An 18,229-nucleotide genomic window follows, 5' to 3' on the forward strand; every position below is an offset into this window, starting at 1 on the left:
GTAAATAGCTGGGGTCCCAGCACTGAGCCTTGCGGCACCCCACTAGTCACTGCCTGCCATTGTGAAAAGGACCCGTTTACTCCTACTCTTTGCTTCCTTTCTGCCAGCCAGTTCTCTATCCACATCAATACTGAACCCCCAATACCGTGTGCTTTAAGTTTGTTTACTAATCTCTTATGTGGGACCTTGTCGAAAGCCTGAAAGGCTGAAACAAACATTATTCAGAGTGGCGACCACAAAAAAAACATACCTTCCATTTTGGGGAGGGCAATTATTTGTTTTGAATTTAGATTCACTGATTACAGAAACATGCCGAGGATTAAAAAAACAAATGGGTTAAATTTTCCCGGTCACGAAACCGGTTGGAAACGAGTCCCCGTTGGGTGTGTGTGTGTGTATAGTGTACGTCAGGGATTACTTTCTGCACTTACCCGGGTTCTGTGAATGGGATAGTTGTGTGTGTGTGTATACACGTTTTGTGCGCGTGCGTCAACTGGAAATGATACAATGTATTCACGCCAACTGATCGCAAGCAAACTTCAAGCCGCGCTCCGGTGGTTTGTAACTTCACCCACACTTTGCAACATGCACGGAGGCAGGTACACACAGAGCGCCGGAGCACTGCACAACAACAGTCCCCGCGGGGAGCGAGCCGACGGAATACAGAGCATTCACACTGATAATATCCCGGAGACTCACAATGTACCTATGAGAATCCTCATCAGACCCTTTCCGCCCGTGTTGGACGAAGATAAAGTCAGGAGTTTAATGGGATCCATCCAGGTATGTAACATATCATTTATATCTAGAATTGAAGTGTTCAACAACGCCCTGGGTAGGTGGGATACAATTCAGTGGACAAGAAGGGTCCCGACCCAAAGCGTCACCTATTCATGTGTAGGAAGGAAATGCAGATGTCGGTTTAAATATCTAAGACAGACACACAGTGCTGGAGTAACTCAGTGGGTCAGACACCATCTCTGGGGGTATAGAATGAATAGGTGACGTTTCGGGTCGAGACCTTTCTTTAGAACTTTAGACCCGCCTGAAGAAGGGTCTCGACCCGAAACGTCACCTATTCCTTTCCCCCAGAGATACTGCCTGACCCGTTCAGTTACTCCAGCATTTTGTGTCTTTTTGTAAACCAGCATCTACAATTCCTTGTATCCACAATTCAGTGGTTGTTGTATGCGAGCGATAATGAATTAATCCTTACTGTTAATACTTAACTGGCCTGCCAGTTAAAATCTAACATTTTCATTTCCTGCATTGGAGTTATTTTTTAAAGTCGACAGGAACCTGGCAGTCTGCGGCGTTGATGGTTATTGTTAATTGAGTTGTGAAATTAACGTGTTGAAACTTCCTGCTTTCGATATCTTCCGGTTCAAGAAAGTGGTGCAAACGGATGAATAAATCTAGACACAAAATGCCTGTAGGATCTTTGCAAAATGTTGGAGTAACTCAGCGGGTGAGGCAGCATCTCTGGAGCGAAGGAATAGGCGACGCTTCGGGTCGAGACCCTTCCTCAGACTGAGAGTCAAGGGGAGAGGGAAACTAGAGGCATGAAAAGATATAGAACAGATCAGAGCCGGCACCGATGACCAAAGAGCCCACAATGGTCCATTGTCAGCTGTGGAGGAGGTGATACAGAGATGATTCAACTCTGATGATACTTTATCGTCACTTGTACCTGAGTACCTAGGTACAGTGAAATTCTTAGTATTGCATATAATACCATACATAAGCACAATCATAGATAAGTCATAAGCACAAGCTTTTTTGTGTAACCATAGATAAGTATAAACGTGCAGCTATTGTAGTGTAATAATGGACTTCACCGAGACGGAACACAAAGAGTCGCTGTGTTTCTGGCACCCACAAAGCTTCAAAGTTCTTAAAAGTATCAGTGCAAATGGTATTATCATATCTGCCTCCACCACCACCCCAGGCAGCGAGTTCACCACCCTCTGTGTGAAGAAAAACTTGCCCCGCACATCTCCTTCCAACTTTGCCCCTCTCACCTTAAAGCTATGCCCTTTAATATTTGACCTTTACATCCAGGGATAAATGTTCTGACTGTCTACCCTATCTTAGTCTTATCTTGGCCTTTAAGGCCCGTTGTCATGGCAGCACCGTTCCTCTCCTGTGTCCACCACCAACTTGAAAACGACCCTTTGTCCTGCGTCCGTGGCCATCGTCTCTTCCCCGGTTTCTGGTCTTCGGGGTGAAGCAGGAGATGAGCCTCGGACGACCTCAGGTGGGTTCCCAGCTCCACGGTGGGCGAGCCAGGCGTGCTGTCAGGGTGTGGCCGTGGTTTCTGCCGCCACGCGTGGCTGGACGAGAATGAACCTCTCTGGACTGTCTTTGGTTAGGACTTTGGGTTATTTTTGCACTAGTATTGTCATACAGTCATAAAGAGTGGAAACAGGCCCTTCGGCCCGACTTACCCACACCGACCAACATGTCCCATCTATGTGAGCCCCACCTGCCTGCGTTTGGCCCATATCCCTCTAACCTCTTCTATCCATGTATCTGTCTAATTGTTTCTTAAATATTGCGATAGTCCCTGCCACAATGACCACCACAACAACTCGTTCCAAACACCCACCAACCTTTGCGTGAAAAAGTTACCCCTCCTATTACATTTTTATCCCTTCACCTAAAACCTATGTCCTCTGGTTTTCGATTCCCCTACTCTGGGAAAGAGATTCTGTGCCACTCCTATCTATTCCTGTCATCATAGAAACATAGAAAATAGGTGCAGGAGTAGGCCATTCGGCCCTTCGAGCCTGCACCGCCATTCAATACGATCATGGCTGATCATCCAACTCAGTATCCTGTACCTGCCTTCTCTCCATACCCCCGATCCCTTTAGCCACAAGGGTCATATACCTCTATACGATCAAATATTGTGGTTATTAGAGCAGAGGGATCTTAGATTACAGGTGCATGGTTCCTTGAAGGATGAGCCGCAGGTAGATAAGGTGGTCAAAAAGGCTTTTGGCACTTTGGCCTTCATCAGTCAGAGTATTGAGTATAGAAGTTGGGAGATCAGGTTGCAGTTGTATAAGACGTTGGTGAGACCGCATTTAGAATATTGAGTTCAGTTCTGGGCACCATGTTATAGGAAAGATATTGCCAAGCTTGAAAGGGTTCAGAAAAGATTTTCAAGGATGTTGCCAGGACTAGAAGGTGTGAGCTCTTGGGAGAGGCTGCATAGGCCGGGTCTCTATTCCATGGAGTGCAGGAGGATAAGGGGAGATCTTATTGAGGTATACAAAATCATGAGAGGAATAGATCAGGTAGATGCACAGTGTTTTGCCAAGAGTAGGGGAAGTGAGGACATTGGTTCAAGGTGAAGAAGAAAAGATTTAATAGGAATCCGAGGGGTAACTTTTTCACACAAAGGGTGGTGGGTCTATGGAAAAAGCTGCCAGGGGAGATACTGTAGTTGAGGCTGGGACTATCCCATTGTTTAATAAATAGTTAAACAGGATAGGACAGGTTTGGAGGGATATGGAGTAAGCGCAGGCAAGTGGGACTAGTGTAGCTGGGACATTGTTGGCTGGTGTGGGCGAGTTGGGCTGAAGGGCCTGTTTCCACACTCTATCACTATGACTAAACTCTCCTTATTGGTAATGCCCTCTAATCCAGGCAGCATTCTGGATAAACTCCTGTGCACCCTCTCCAAATCCTCCTCATTCTCCCCGTAATGGGCAACCGGTACTGAACACAATGCTCCAAATGTATCCTAACCCAAGATTTATGCAGCTGCAACGTGACTTCCTGACTCTTATACTCAACCAGTTTCCTGACTCCTATCATATTGAAGAGTCAGTCTGGATTTTTGTGCTCCATTGCCTCCAGGAGATCCTAAAATGATAAACAAGGAGTCTCTTGATTATACGGGGTGATGGAGTGAGCGCCTCAATGACTAATGCAAAAATATAGACAACACAAACATAACACAAGGCTTTGAAGTGGTATGGACAGGCTATGCTTTCCATCCATCGTAAGCCATTTCTAAAAGATGTTCTTTGGTCTGCACAAAACTTGCTGGTCCCCCAGCAGAGCGAGATGTCCATCATGGAATGTTGCCGACTGGTGGGGAGGTCAGTACCTATGATGGACCGGGCAGTACCCAGTAATCCAGTGAAGTAGCTGCTGGACAACTAATAAGGAAACTAGTAGATAAGGAAATATTGGTGAAGGTGGCCAAGGAGGTGAGTATCAAAGGAGTAAAAATAAGTTTGGTCGGGTTTAGAAACAAAGATCTGCACATGCTTTGTTGGAATATTGAGGGTTTAAGTGAACCAATCCTGGTGTACTATATAAAAAAACAAAATAAAAGACATTGTAATTATTCCAACCAATCTGGTTGAAATCTTGCTGGAATTGCATATCTCCAAATTCAAGGACTGTTTTTTTCCCCAGCTGTTATCAGGCACTTGCCCCATCCTGTCACCAACTAGAGAGCAGTCCTGAGCTACCCTCTACCCCATTGGAGACCTTTGGACTGTCTTTAATCAGACTTTTCTGGACTTATCTTGCACTAAATATCAAACTCAACAGTGATAAAACAGAATTCCTCCTCATAGGCTCCAAATCCACACTCAGCAAAATCAATAACCCCACTCTCACCATCGACGGCACCACTGTCTCCCCATCTCCCCAGGCCCGCAACCTTGGCGTGATCTTTGATTCCACCCTCTCCCTTGAGCCTCACATCCGCCATGTCATTAAAACCTCCTTCTTTCACCTCCGCAACATCGCCAAACTCAGACCCTCTCTCACACCTCCCGCTGCTGAAAGACTCATCCATGCCTTCATCTCCTCCCGACTGGACTACTGCAACTCACTTCTCCTTGGCATCAGCTCCACCTACATCAACCGACTCCAACTGGTCCAGAACGCAGCCGCCCGACTCATCACCCACACCAAATCCTGGAATCACATCACTCCAGTCCTCAAACAACTTCACTGGCTTCCCATCTCCCACCGGATCACCTACAAAATCCTGATCCTCACCTACAAAGCCCTCCACCATCTGGCCCCCCCATATCTCACTGACCTCCTCTCCCCCTACCAACCCTCACGGTCCCTCAGATCCACATCAGCTGGTCTCCTCTCCATCCACAAATCCAACCTCCGCAGTTTTGGGGACAGAGCCTTCTCCAGGGCAGCTCCAAGGCTCTGGAACTCCCTCCCCCAACTGATCCGCAATTCCGTGTCCCTCACCATCTTCCAGTCCTGCCTCAAGACCCATCTCTTCACCTCTGCCTATCCTTAGCCCCACGTCCCCCCCTCCCTTTTCATCTGTGCTTGAATTGCCTCATATTGTGTTTTGAATTGAATTCTGTCTTTAATTTGTGTACTAGTCATGTCTCTACTATTTATTTAATTCCGCTTACATGTTTTTCCTCTACTTGCTAAATTTTTGTAAGGTGTCCTTGAGACTCTTGAAAGTCGCCCATAAATAAAATGTATTATTATTATTAAATATTATTCCCTTTATCTTGTATCTGTATGCTGTGGGTGGCTGGATTGCAATCATGCATAGTCTTTCCACTGACACCAAAAAAGATTTTCACTGTACCTCGGTACATGTGACAGTGATACAAATAAAACAACATTTTGACATTGCACAGCTATTAACATCAAAAAAACGCTGGAGTAACTCTGTGGGTCAGGCAGCATCTCTGGAGGACATGGATAGGTGACATATCGGGTCGGGACCTTTCTTCAGACTGCTTTAGATTGGTGGGGTTCCAAATCTGAGGGTCCCTGCAAATGATGTCTGTGTTGAAGTGACTAATATCTAGGATATGCAGAGAAAGATATCTTGGAATATTATTGGGCAGGAGGTGACTACAGATATAGGAAGGAGCGAGATCATGGAAATAATGTGAAAACAAGGATGAGGATTCTGTAATCAATTCACATTTAACCGTGGGCCCGGGCCACTCTGGTGCAATGTAAACATCCCTAGTCTTTCTTCGTAACTCAGGTGTCTAATTCCGTTTGTTAACTTGTTCGTCTTTGTATTCCTTCCAAGGTCAGGATATCCCCCCCTTTGGTACGTTGCCCAGAACAGTAAACAATGCTCAACATGGGATGGGTCAGTGCTTTGTATGAGTTAACTATCAACTTCCTGGATTTGTGCCCAATCCCTGTAGATACACATCTTAAGAATCTATTTGGCTAGTCTGTTACCACTGCCCATTGTGTTGATTGTGTAAAGGTGTTTTCCCCTCTAACCTCCTGTAAATTCCTTGTCCGTTTCCCAACTCGTTTAATTTGTCGCCATTGTTTTCTCCTCTTCGACCCCCGCTGCCTAATTGTTTTTTTTCTCTCTCGCTGGATTAAATGTTGGGTCAGATCTTGCAGCCGATGCCAGCGCATGTACCAGGATGTTCCTGCTGGGGCCACTTTTCACATTCAGAGACAGATGTCAAGTGCTGCTGGAATGTGTAGGAAGGAACTGAAGAAGGGGCTCGACCCGAAACGTCACTCATTCCTTCTCTCCAGAGATGCCGCCTGTCCCGCTCAGTTACGCCAGCTTCTTGTGTCTAGTCATAAGTGCTGCTGGAACTCGGTGAAAGACTCTCTCTGGTCGGCCCCGAAACTTGTTGGTCTCCCAGCAGATCAAGATGTCCGTCGGGGAATGGTGCCGACTGGCAAATCCAGACTGCCGGAGTACGAGCTGAGGGACTCGCTGAAGCTCGGTGCAGCCAACGCCAAGGCTCTGTGGGGGAGGACCACAGTCTAGGGTCAGGGAGTGGTAGAGACGCCCCTCAAACAAGGGAAGTGATATCACCCCAGGGGCCACATGAGTGGCAAGGGCGCTGAGTACATTCCGTGAACACTACTAAATTCAATCCTCATGAGTACATGTGTAGCCAAGAATGTCGGAGGAATTTTGCACAGTTTTTGGTTTGTATATATTTTTTAATTTTGAATAAAGTTTATTTTGGTTAAAAAAAAATCCTAACAGTCAGCCCAAACCTTAGGCCCTGTTGCCGATTACTGTGGCACCACCTCTGCTGCTTGGAGACAGAGAGAATGCCACAACCATCACTGTTGGCCCCACGGCAACTGACGAGAAAAGACACAAAATGCTGGAGTAACGCAGCAGGTCAGGCAGCATCTCTGGAAAACACGGATAGGTTTTAGTTTGTAGTTTTAGTTTAATTTATTGTTACTTGGACTGAGGTACAATGAAAAGCTGCCTGAAGCAGGGTTCCGATCTGAAAAGTCAACGAATCCTTTTTTTCTCGAGATGCTGCTCTGACCCGCTGAGCTACTTCAGCATTTTGTATCTATCATTGGTATAAACCAGCACCTGCAGTTCCTTCCTATGAAAAGCTGTTTTGGTGCATGCTCTCCAGTCAGCAGAAACATGATTACAATCAAGTCATTACACAATGTACAGATACATGATAAAGGGAATAACATTGAGTGCAAGATAAAGTCCAGTAAAGTTCAATTAAAGATAATCCGAGGGTCTCCACGAAGGTAGATGGCAAGTCAGGACTGTTCTCTAGTTGGTGATAGGACGGTTCAGTTGCCTCATAACATCTGGGGAAAAAACTGTCCCTGAATTAGGAGGTGACGCTTTGGGTCTTCGGATTTCAGTCCCAACCCATACTCTTGGCCTATCAACCCTGCCCTGCCATTCAATGGGCCCCAGATTTCATCTCCTCATTCATGCCAGTTCCCCATGGACCTCCGTTTCCCCAAAGAAGAAGTGTTACCCATCCATGTTGTCCAGAAATGTTGCCTGACTTGCTAAGTTACTCCAGCACATTGTGTTTTTTTTGTAAATCACCATCTGCAGTTCTTTGTGTCTCCATTCCATGGCAACTGAGGCTGTCCAGTGTACCAGCATGGTAGACCAATACCAATATCATTCGTAGGAATGAGAGATGCCAGCTAACATCAGATAGGTAAGTAGTTTTTTTTAATTGTAAAAACACTGCTGATGCTGGTTTACAAAAAAAGATACAACGTGCTGTAGTACCCAGCGGGTCAGGAAGAAGCCCTCAAGAACATGGATAGGTGAAGTTTCGGGTCGGGACCCTTCTTCAGACTGAATAGATGACGTTTCAAGTTGGGACCCTACTATGGGCGATGCTTTGGTTTACTACCCTGTTATTTATTATTTATTTTAGCTTAAACTTTTTAATTCTTCTTTTAACTTTTAGCATTAGTGCATTTTTAATGTTTTAAATGTATAATTTTATGATTATTTCAGGCATCACTGCTTATCTCTTTACCCATCTACACTAATCCCATTTGCCCACTGTTGTAGTCTATGTCCTGCCTGTTTTAGTATCTGTCTATAATGCCTCTTAAACATAGTAAGTGTGTGCGTATGTACCTTAAATGTTCCACCTTTGTCCTTATACCCCGTCCTCTTGTTTTTGATACAACCTGTGCATGTGAGGGAAAAAAACAAAAATAATTGCTTTCCTAGTATATTATTCACCGAAGAAGGATCTCGACCCGAAACATCTCTTATTCCTTTTCTCCAGAGATGCTAACCCGCCGTTGTTACAGCTTTTTGTGTCTATCTTTGGTTTAAACCAGCATCTGCAGTTCCTTCCTGCACATATTATTATTTTTGTTTTCTTGCTTGTGAGGGGAAAGGCTAATTCAGATCGATGAAGGGTCCTGACCAGAAACGTCGCCTGTCCATGTTCTCCAGCGACTCAGACACCTTCACATGCAATCAGTCAGGGCAGCACAATGGCACAGCGGTAGAATTGCTGCCTTAAAGTGCCAGAGACCCAGTTTCGATCCTGACCACGGGTGCTGTCTATATGGAGTTTGTATATTCTCCCTGTGACCTTGTGGGTTTTCTCCAGGTGCTCCGGGTTCCTCCCACATTCCAAAGGTGTACAGGTTTGTAGGTTAATTGGCTTAAAAATCGTAAATTGTCCCTAGTGGATAGTGCTAGTGTATGGGGATCGCTGGTCGGCACGGACTCGGTGGACCGAAGGGCCTGTGTCTGCGCTGTATCTCTAAAACTATGACTAAACTGAGGAAGGGTCTCGACCCGAAACGTCACCTATTCTTTTTCTCCAGAGTTGCTGCCTGACCTGCTGAGTTACCCCAAAGTTTTGTGTCTATCTAAACTAAAGGTAAGGCTGGTTAATGGTTGATATTCCTTTCTATCCTTGGCTGAAAATGACCCAACTACAACTATTTCTTCCATCGGCAGAACTCAGAGCAGCTCCACAACATACCTCCCATCGACGTTTTGTGGATTAAGGGTCAACAAGGTGGTGATTATTTCTATTCCTTCGGAGGGTGTCATCGTTATGCAGCTTATCAGCGATTGAACATGGAAACCATTCCCGCCAAGATTGTTATGTCCACCATCGCCGACCTACGAATGTATCTGGGATCTTCAACCCCTGATCTCCAGTGATGAGAACCAGGCATCGTCCTGACTGAAGCAACTATCTGTCTCCTGATACCAATGCCAATGTTTCATTTGCTAATTGGAGCAGTCTATATAATTATTTTAGATCATTTCAAGAATGATCAGAAATGAGTTTGAATCAGAGCCAAATAGCGTGGAAACCGACCCTTTCGGCCCAACTTGCCTGCACTGACCAATGCCTCATCTACACTAGTCCCACCTGCCTGCATTTGGCCCATATCCCTCTAAACCTGTCCTATCCATGTACCTGTCAAAATGTACCTGCCTCAACTACTTCCTCTGGCAGCTCGGTCCAAACACCTGTGTGAAAAAGTTGCCACTCAGATTCCTTTTACTTCTTTCCCATAACCCTATGTCCACTGGTTCTCAATTCCCCTTCTCTGGGTAAAAGACTCTGTGAATTTACTTTATCTAGTCCTCTCATATTGACTCATACTCATTATTTTACACTCAATATTTTTTTTATCAGGTTATTTGTGGAATTCCTTGCCACAGAGGGCGGTGGAGGCCAAATCACTGGGATGGATTTAAGAGAGAGTTAGATAGAGCTCTAGGGGCTAGTGGAATTAAGGGATGTGGGGAGAAGGCAGGTACGGGTTATCGATTGGTGACGATCAGCCATGATCACGATGAATGGCGGTGCTGGCTAGAAGGGCCGAATAGCCTCCTCCTGCACCCATTTCCTATGTTTCTAATGCCATGATTTATCCAATAATACTCCTGTGAAGATTCTTTGAGCACATCGCTGTATTAAAGAAATCGTATAAATCCTGGTTTTAACCGAGGGTGGCAAAAAAATAATGTAACTGTACTTAGGTCCATGTGAGAATAAAGTGCCATTGAATCATTGGTTTCCTTGTCCATTGATGACTGTCGCAATTATCACCATCACCACCAGAGGGCAACGTGTCACACATTTAAATCGCGAAAATACTTAAGCAGAGAACTAAGAATTCAGGAGCAAACAAAACGTAGAGGAATATTGCTGGAGGAAGTAAGGACCAAAATTGTACAATAAAAAATAGAACAGTACAGCACAGGAACAGGCTCTTCGGCCCACAGTGCTGCGGCGATGGTGGCACAGCGGTAGAGTTGCTGCCTTACAGTGAATGCAACGCTGGAGACCCGGGTTCGATCCTGATTACGGATGCTGTCTGTACGGAGTTTGTACGTTCTCCCAGCGATCTGCACGGGTTTTCTCTGAGATCTTTGTTTTCCTCCCACACTCCGAAGACGTATAGGTTTATAGGTTCATTGGCTTGGTAGATGTAAAAATTGTCCCCAGTGGGTGTTGGATAGTGTTTAATTGAGACTTTGCACATGACCTTCACAAACCTTCAGTTTCCAGTATAGCCTCTTCGGGAGTGGTAACTACAAGGTACAAGGTGCCGTGGCAGATGGTTCCCATGATACGCCATGGAGCCGATTAAAGAAAGTCCCGGTGGGCTGCCCGCGGCCATGAGCAGCGACAGGCCTGGCTCGTTGCCGCGAAGAAGGACCCAGTGGGTCGCTGCCTGCAGCGGGGAAGTTGGAAAGCTGCTGGCCGGCCCCGAAGACCAGAGATCCGAAGAGGAGGGAACCGATGGTGATGACAGACTGAGGAGTGGGCCAGTAGGAGAAGAGAGAGTATTGCCTCCAGCGCCATCATGGTCAACTGCAGAAGGCATCCACAAGACACAGAGGCGGACGGGCGAGGAAAGGGATGTCGGCTCACAGGCTGAACCAGTCTAGGGTGATGGAGGAGGCCCTGCAGTAGCCTAGGGCTTACCTAGATCAAGCATGTGAACCGGACTTTGGACTTTCTTTTTGCAAATGGTGCCATAATATGGCGACTCATGCATGTGTGATCCTTGCAAAACAAATACCACTATGCCCTTCGGCCCACAATGTCTGTGCCGAACTTGACCGTTAAGCTGATCTCAACTTCCTGTACTGTGCAGTGCAGACATGACAATAAAGCACCATTGTAAGTTGACTCTTCAAGCATTGATATTCCAGTCAAACTGTCCCTGAATAACCGTTGAAATGTCAGTCAGTCTCTTAAAGGGGCTGTCCCACTGCGGCGACCTTATCCGAGAGTCAAGAAGAGTGCCTTCGACCTTCAAGCTCGAGGGCACTGGCCTGGAAAACCTCGAGCTGGATCGACCGTTGGCGTTGAAACCGCGAGCTGGATCGACCGACCACACACACGCACACGCGCACACACACAAGCGGGGGAGCGCTGTCTGAAATTCACACCCGCAATGAAGAGGAAGGTAAATGGCTGCCACAGTTTTTCCCTGGTCCTGAAAACTCCAATGAGCCAATCAAAATGCCCGGCCAGCGAAGGAGATTGCCTATGGCTGTCCTCGACTGCCTGGAACTAAATAGCGACCTCACTCCACTACAAGTCAAAAAGATCCATGCCGGCCAGATTTTACTGACGGAACATTTTTCAACATGCTGAAAAGTTTTCCGTGACCTAGTTAAGGCCGCGAGTATTCAGGAACTTCATTCAAGCATGAAGGAGAGTTCCAGTGACCGAATTAGGACATCCTAGGACCTCGTGTCGACCATGCTGCGAGTTTGAGTCAAGGGCAAACTCGTCTAAATTCGCAGATTAGGTCACCGCAGTGGGACAGCCCCTTAAGTGTTGAGAGGGTTGGCATGTTGAGCTGCACAAGCCTTGAAGTTATAGAATATAGAACATTGAACAAGGAATAGTACAGTACAGGAATGTGGCGACCAATGGGGCGACCAGAACTGCACGTAATACACAATGTCTGTGCCAAACTTGACAGCGTTAAACTGATCTAATCTGCCTGTATATGATCCATATGCCTTCATTCCCTGCACTTCCATGTGCTCGTCTAAAAGCCTCTTAAACACCACTATCGTATCTGCCTCCACCACCACCCTTGGCAATATGTTTCAAGCCCCCATCACTCGCTATAAAAAAAACTTGCCCCGCACATCTCCATTAAACATTCTTACTCTCATCTTATAGCTATTGTGGGCATTTCCACCCCGGGAAAAAGGTTTTAACTGTCTACCTTGTCTACACCTTTCATAATGTTATGTTCTTCTATCAAGTCTCCCCTCAACCTCCAAAGTTCCAGAGAAGCCAATCCAAATGTTTCCAACCTCTCCTTGTAGCTGAAACCCTCTAATCCAAGCATCATTCTGGTAAAACCCCTCTGCACCCTCTCCAGAACCTCCACACCCAATGGGGCGACCAGAACTGCACGTAATACACAAATGCGGCCAAACCAAAGTCTTATAGAACAGCATCATGACTTCCTGACTCTTATACTCAATGCCCGTAGCAATGAAGGCAAGCATACCATAGACCTTCTTCACCACCCTCTCTATATGTGCTGCCACCCTTCAATGGTGGACTCCAAGATCCCTCTGCACATCAATGGTGTTAAGGGTCTTGCTTACATTCAACCTTCCAAGTCGCAACACCTCACACTTGCTTGCATTAAACCGTGCAAGTTATGTGCGACATTGCTCAGCGGTACATAGGCAGTTAATGGCAGTAGCTGGCTCTGGACTTTGGAAAAAAATATATCACCTTAAAAATGAGGCAGAAAATTATATAGCTTAAAATCGTGCATGCTCTGAACTCCTGAGAAATGAGTGGAATTTTCTGAAAAAACAGTTTAGTTGCTGCACAGGAAGCAAGTGTGTTACAGTTATACGGAAAATCACATTTACAGATGTTACATGGAAGAAAAGAGGCGTCCCGCTTTCACTGGACTGAAGGTAAATGACAAACGTCCCTCTGCAGAATGTGCATCAACAGAATGAGCAGGTTATTTTCGAATGTTTCTATTATTGAAAGGAAGAACTGTGAACCTCCCTGCGAGCAACAATGGGAGCTCGGTGTTTAATTAACTCTGCAGGGAAGGGAATGGGGAGCAGGTTATGGTCACCAGGGGATCAGTGGAACTTGCAGCAGGGTGTGGCATTCTGTTTACCCGGTATTTTGGCCGGGAAGGCCGTTAAACACAGAAGCAAACACGAAGCCACGAGGTGACCTGAAGAAGGAGGTTAAGCTGGCGGCTGAACTGACCCTGGGCCGGGTGACACGGTGGCGCAGTGGTGGAGTTGCTGCCTCGTAGTGCGAGGGACCAGGGTTCGATCCTGACCTCGGGTGCCGTTTGAACGGGGCAAGTTTTTTTACACAGAGAGTGAGGGGGGGGGGGGGGGCCTGGAATGCACAGTGGTGCAGCCGTAGAATTGCTGCCTCACAGCGCCAGAGTCCTCGGTTCGATCCTGCCTACGGGTGCTGCCTGTACGCGGGTTTGTACGTTCTCCCTGTGACCACGTGAGTTTTCTCCGGGTGATCCGGTTTTCTCCCACGCTCCAAAGACGTGCCGGTTTCTAGGTTAATTGGCTTCTGTAAATTGTCCCATGTACAGTCTGTAGGATACGAACGTGTGATATCATAGAACTAGTGTGAACAGGTCATCACTGATCAGTGTAGAAGCGGTGGGCCAAAAGGCCTGTTTCCACACTGTAATGTAAATGAAAATAAACTAAACTAAACTACACTTCACAATTGATCTCCACAGCAGCAATTCGCACCTTCCAGCAAATTCACCTTTCACCACGACACAATCTGAGACTGTAAACTTTAGAGACACGGTGAGGAAACAGACCCTTCGGCCCGCTGGGCTAGCACCAACCAGCAATCACCCAGTACACTAGCACTATCTTACACACTAAGGACAATTTACAATCTTTACTGAAGCCAAATTAACCTACAAACCTGAACATCTTTGGAGTGTGGGAGGAAACTGGAGCACCTGGAGAAAACCCACGCGGTCACAGAGAGAATGTATGAACTCCGTACAGACAGCACCCGTGGTCAGGATCAGACCCAGGTCTCTGGCGCTCCGAGGCAGCAACTCCACCGCTGCGCCACCGTGCCACAATGAATACTAACATTTTCTGTTAAAACCTTTACTTTGTCTGCTGCACAATACAGTGTGCAACCAGGCAACACAATTTCATTAATTCTGGAAACCTGCCGTAGTACGAATGTGTACCCTGCTGGCGAGAATACTGTTACTACCAAGTTATGCAAGTGGATGGAGTGTGGTCAGGGATCAGATATGGACTCACTGATGGTGGGATAGGCTCAAGAGACTGAATAAGCTCATAGTCATACAGTGTGGAAACAGGCCCTTCGGCCCAAATTGCCTGTGTTTGGCTCGTATCCTTCCAAACCTATCCTATCCATACACCTGTCTACATTTTGTTTGAACATGGCGATAGTACTTGCCTCAACTACCTCCTCCGGCAACTCGTTCCGTATACGTACAACCCTTTTTGTAAAAAAGTTGTCTGTCAGGTTCCAATTAAATCTTCCCTCCCTCACCTTAAACCTGTCCTCTGGTTCTTGATTCCCCTACTTTGGGTAAAAATCTCTGTGCATTTCCCCTTCTAATCCTCTCATGGTTTTGTACACCTCGATAAGATCACCCTCATCCATCTGTGGTCCAAGGAATAAAGTAAAGCCTGCTCAACTTCTCCCTATAGATCAGACCCTCGATCTCTGGCAATATTTAATAGAATATGACTCCAAATACAAGAATAGAGGGATATAGATCATGTAAGGAGAAATCAAAATTCATACCACTGGGCTGTAAGCTGCCCAAGTTAAATCATGTACAGAAGGATTAGATCAGTCTAACTTGGCATCGTGTTCGGCACAAATATTGTGGACAGAAGGGCCCGTTCCTGAGCTGTACTGTATTGGTTGCCAAACACTTTAACTCCCCTTCCCATCCCCCCCCCCCCACTCCAGTCACGCTTTGGGTCGAAACCCTTCTTCAGACTGATGTGAAGGTGGGGGGAGGAGGGGGCGTGAGGAGGAAAGGAAGAGGTGGAGCCTGAGGGCTGAGGGAGAGCTGGGAAGGGGAGGTGAAAGTAAGGACTATCTAAAATTGGAGGTCAATGTTCATACCGCTGGGGTGCAAACTGCCCAAACGAAATATGAGGTGCTGCTCCTTCAATTTACAGTGTTTCGACATGCACAAGTACCACAGGTAGTGCATAGAGAAGAATATCATTTCTAGAAAATAGTGTTACAGCGTTATCGTGTTACAGTTGCAGAGAAAAAGTCCAATGTTTGCAGTGAAGTAGGTTCTTCTTCTTCTTCTTGCGTATGGCATGCATAGCCTAAAGTTGCAAGTCAACTTGTTCTATTTGATCTATTTTTTGTGCACGTCGGGTTGATTGCATTAGTCGAAACAGGGTGGACCACATGTAGGTTGCAATCTCCCACCCCAGTGAAGTAGGTTGAATGGTGGGGACTGCACCCTAGCTTATGGGAAGACACTTCACTCGGCTATTAACAGCGGGGATGAAGCTCTGCTTGAATCGGGTGGGACGTGCGTTGTATCTTCTGCCCCACAAGAGATGGAAAAAGAGGGAATGACTGGAGTGAATAAAGTGCTTGTGTTGGCTGCTTTCCCAGGACAATGTGAAGTGCGGATGGAGTCGATGAGGAGGAAGCTGGCTTGTGTGTGGCTTGGCTATATCTACAACTCTCTGAAATGTCTTGCGGTCTTGGGCAGAGCTGTTGCCAAATCAAACTGTGATGCAACCTGATAGGATGGATTCTATGGTGCATCTGTAGAAGTTGCTAAGAGTTGCTGGAGACATGCTAAATTTATTTGGCCTCCTGAGGAGGTAGAGGTATTAGTGTGCTTTTATTTGGCCCTAACTTGAATGTCATTGGGCTTGGACAAGTTGTTGGCATTAAGACAGTATCCTTCTGTTCCATGTCTATTTAAGAGTCCGTCCAAATGCCTGTTAACTCGGAAATTATATCTGATTCCATCAGCTACTATGGGCAACGCTTTCAAATAGCAGTCAATCATTGTGTAAAAATATTACGCCTCAGATCACATTTCATTCACTTTTATAGTTATAGAAGCAGAATTAGGACATTTGGCCCATCAAGTCTACTCCGCCATTTAATCATGGCTGACCAATCTTTCCCTCTCAACCCCATTCTCCTGCCTTCTCCCATAACCCTTGACACCCTTACTAATGAAGAACCTGTCAATCTCCTCCTTAAAAATATCCATTGACGGCCTCCATAACTTTCTGAGGCAATAAATTCCACAGATTCATCACCCTCTGACTAAAGACATTCCTTTTCATCTCCTTTCTAAAGTTATGTCCCATTATTCTGAAGCTATGACCTCTGGTCCTGGACTCTCCCACTAGTGGAAATATCCTCTCCACATCCACTCTATCCAGGCCTTTCACTATTCGGAAAGTTTCAATGAGCTACCCCCTCATCCTTCTAAACTCCAGCGAGGTGAAACCCAGTGCCGTCAAACGCTCCTCACACTGTATGTTAATTATCCCCGAGATCATTGTCATAAACCTCCCCCTTCTAATATGAGAGACAACTTCCTCCCATCTCTCTTCTTAAACCAATGTTGTGTTGTTTTTAATATACCTATCATAGGAATTTGAATTGATGATCTAACTTCAGGGCGGCACAATGGTGCAGCGATAGAGTTGCTGCCTCACACAGCCAGAGTCCTTGGTTCGATCCTGACTACGGGGGCTATCTGTACCGAGTTTGTACGTTCTCCCTGTGACCACGTGGGCTTTCTCCATGTGCTCCAGTTTCCTCCCACACTCCACAAAGATGCACAGAGGAGATTTTAGGAGAGATTTGAGAGAAATGTGCAAAATCATGAAAAGCTTTTGTAGAATTAAGTGATTGCAAACTGGGCCCAATGACAGGAGAATCAGTAACCCTTGAGAAAATTGAAGTAAATTGACAAGGAATAAAAAAATAAGCTGTGTGTTATAACAATCTGCAGGAGATTTCCTGAAGAAATGGTGCAAGCATACTCAAACTCCAAAGGAGAACTGTGTCTGTAGTGGGGGGTAAAATAGAGAACTCTACTGAACGTTTTTCCTTCCATTATTTATTATGTAAAAGAATATGTGTGTTATGATTGTGTTTATAGTTTGGTTGTTTGGTTGGTTGTTTGTCTTTTGCACAAAAGTCCAAGTCCACGAGCATTGCCACTTTCATTTCACTGCACATCTCGTATGTGTATGTGACAAATAAACTTGACTTGACTTGACTTGACTTGACTTGAATAATTGGAAACTAGATTCTGGAATCTGGTGCAGTAGCACAGTGGTAGAGTTACAACTTTAAGGGCCTGTCCCACTTTCACGACCTAATTCACGACCTTTTTTTACTCGTGGACATTTTTCATCATGTTGAAAAAACGCCCCGACCCACTTGATGCCACGAGTACATACGACTAGCATCACGACCTGCTACGACCTACCCACGACCTCCTACGACTCGTGACGACCATGCTGCGAGTACGAGTCAAGGGCAAACTCGGCAGAGGTCGTGAATTAGGTCGTGAAAGTGGGACAGGCCCTTTACTGCACCCGAGACCTGGTTTCGATCCTGATTATGGGTGCAGCCTGAACAGAGTTTCTCCCTGTGACCATGTGGGTTTTCTCCAGGTGCTCTGGTTTCCCCCCACATTGCAAAGGTGTGCAGGCTTGTAGGTTAATTGGCCTCCGTAAATTGCCCCTAGTGTGTGTAGGATAATGCACGGGGTGATCGCTGGTCGGCGTGGACTCGGTGGGACCAAGGGCTTGTTTCCGCGCTGTATCTCTCAAGTCTAATGTCTAAAGGGACACAAGGAACTGCAGATGTGGGAACCATGAACAAATCACAAAGAGCTGGAGGAACTCAGCGGGTCGGGCAGCATCTGTGGAGGGAATGGACAGACA

General features: G+C 46.2%; 1 protein-coding gene across 1 annotated transcript; it reads left to right on the plus strand.

Annotated features, from left to right (window-relative positions):
- The first annotated feature begins 463 nt into the window (after window positions 1-463).
- Window positions 464-10,297, plus strand: srxn1 (sulfiredoxin 1 homolog (S. cerevisiae)). Its single transcript, XM_055652248.1, has 2 exons — window positions 464-783; window positions 9,224-10,297. Exons 1-2 carry the CDS (start codon window positions 508-510, stop codon window positions 9,431-9,433), a joined length of 486 nt encoding a protein of 161 aa, XP_055508223.1. The 5' UTR covers window positions 464-507; the 3' UTR covers window positions 9,434-10,297.
- The last annotated feature ends 7,932 nt before the right edge of the window (window positions 10,298-18,229 follow it).

Source organism: Leucoraja erinacea, chromosome 21 (assembly GCF_028641065.1).
Source record: "Leucoraja erinacea ecotype New England chromosome 21, Leri_hhj_1, whole genome shotgun sequence".
Taxonomy (NCBI): Eukaryota; Metazoa; Chordata; class Chondrichthyes; order Rajiformes; family Rajidae; genus Leucoraja; species Leucoraja erinaceus.

What these genes read in the sequence shown, in the direction of transcription:
- srxn1 (XM_055652248.1), top strand. Translation starts at nt 508, where the DNA reads ATGTATTCACGCCAACTGATCGCAAGCAAACTTCAAGCCGCGCTCCGG. An exon ending in GTTTAATGGGATCCATCCAG is followed by an intron (nt 784 to 9,223) that starts GTATGTAACATA and finishes TTCCATCGGCAG; the next exon opens with AACTCAGAGCAGCTCCACAA.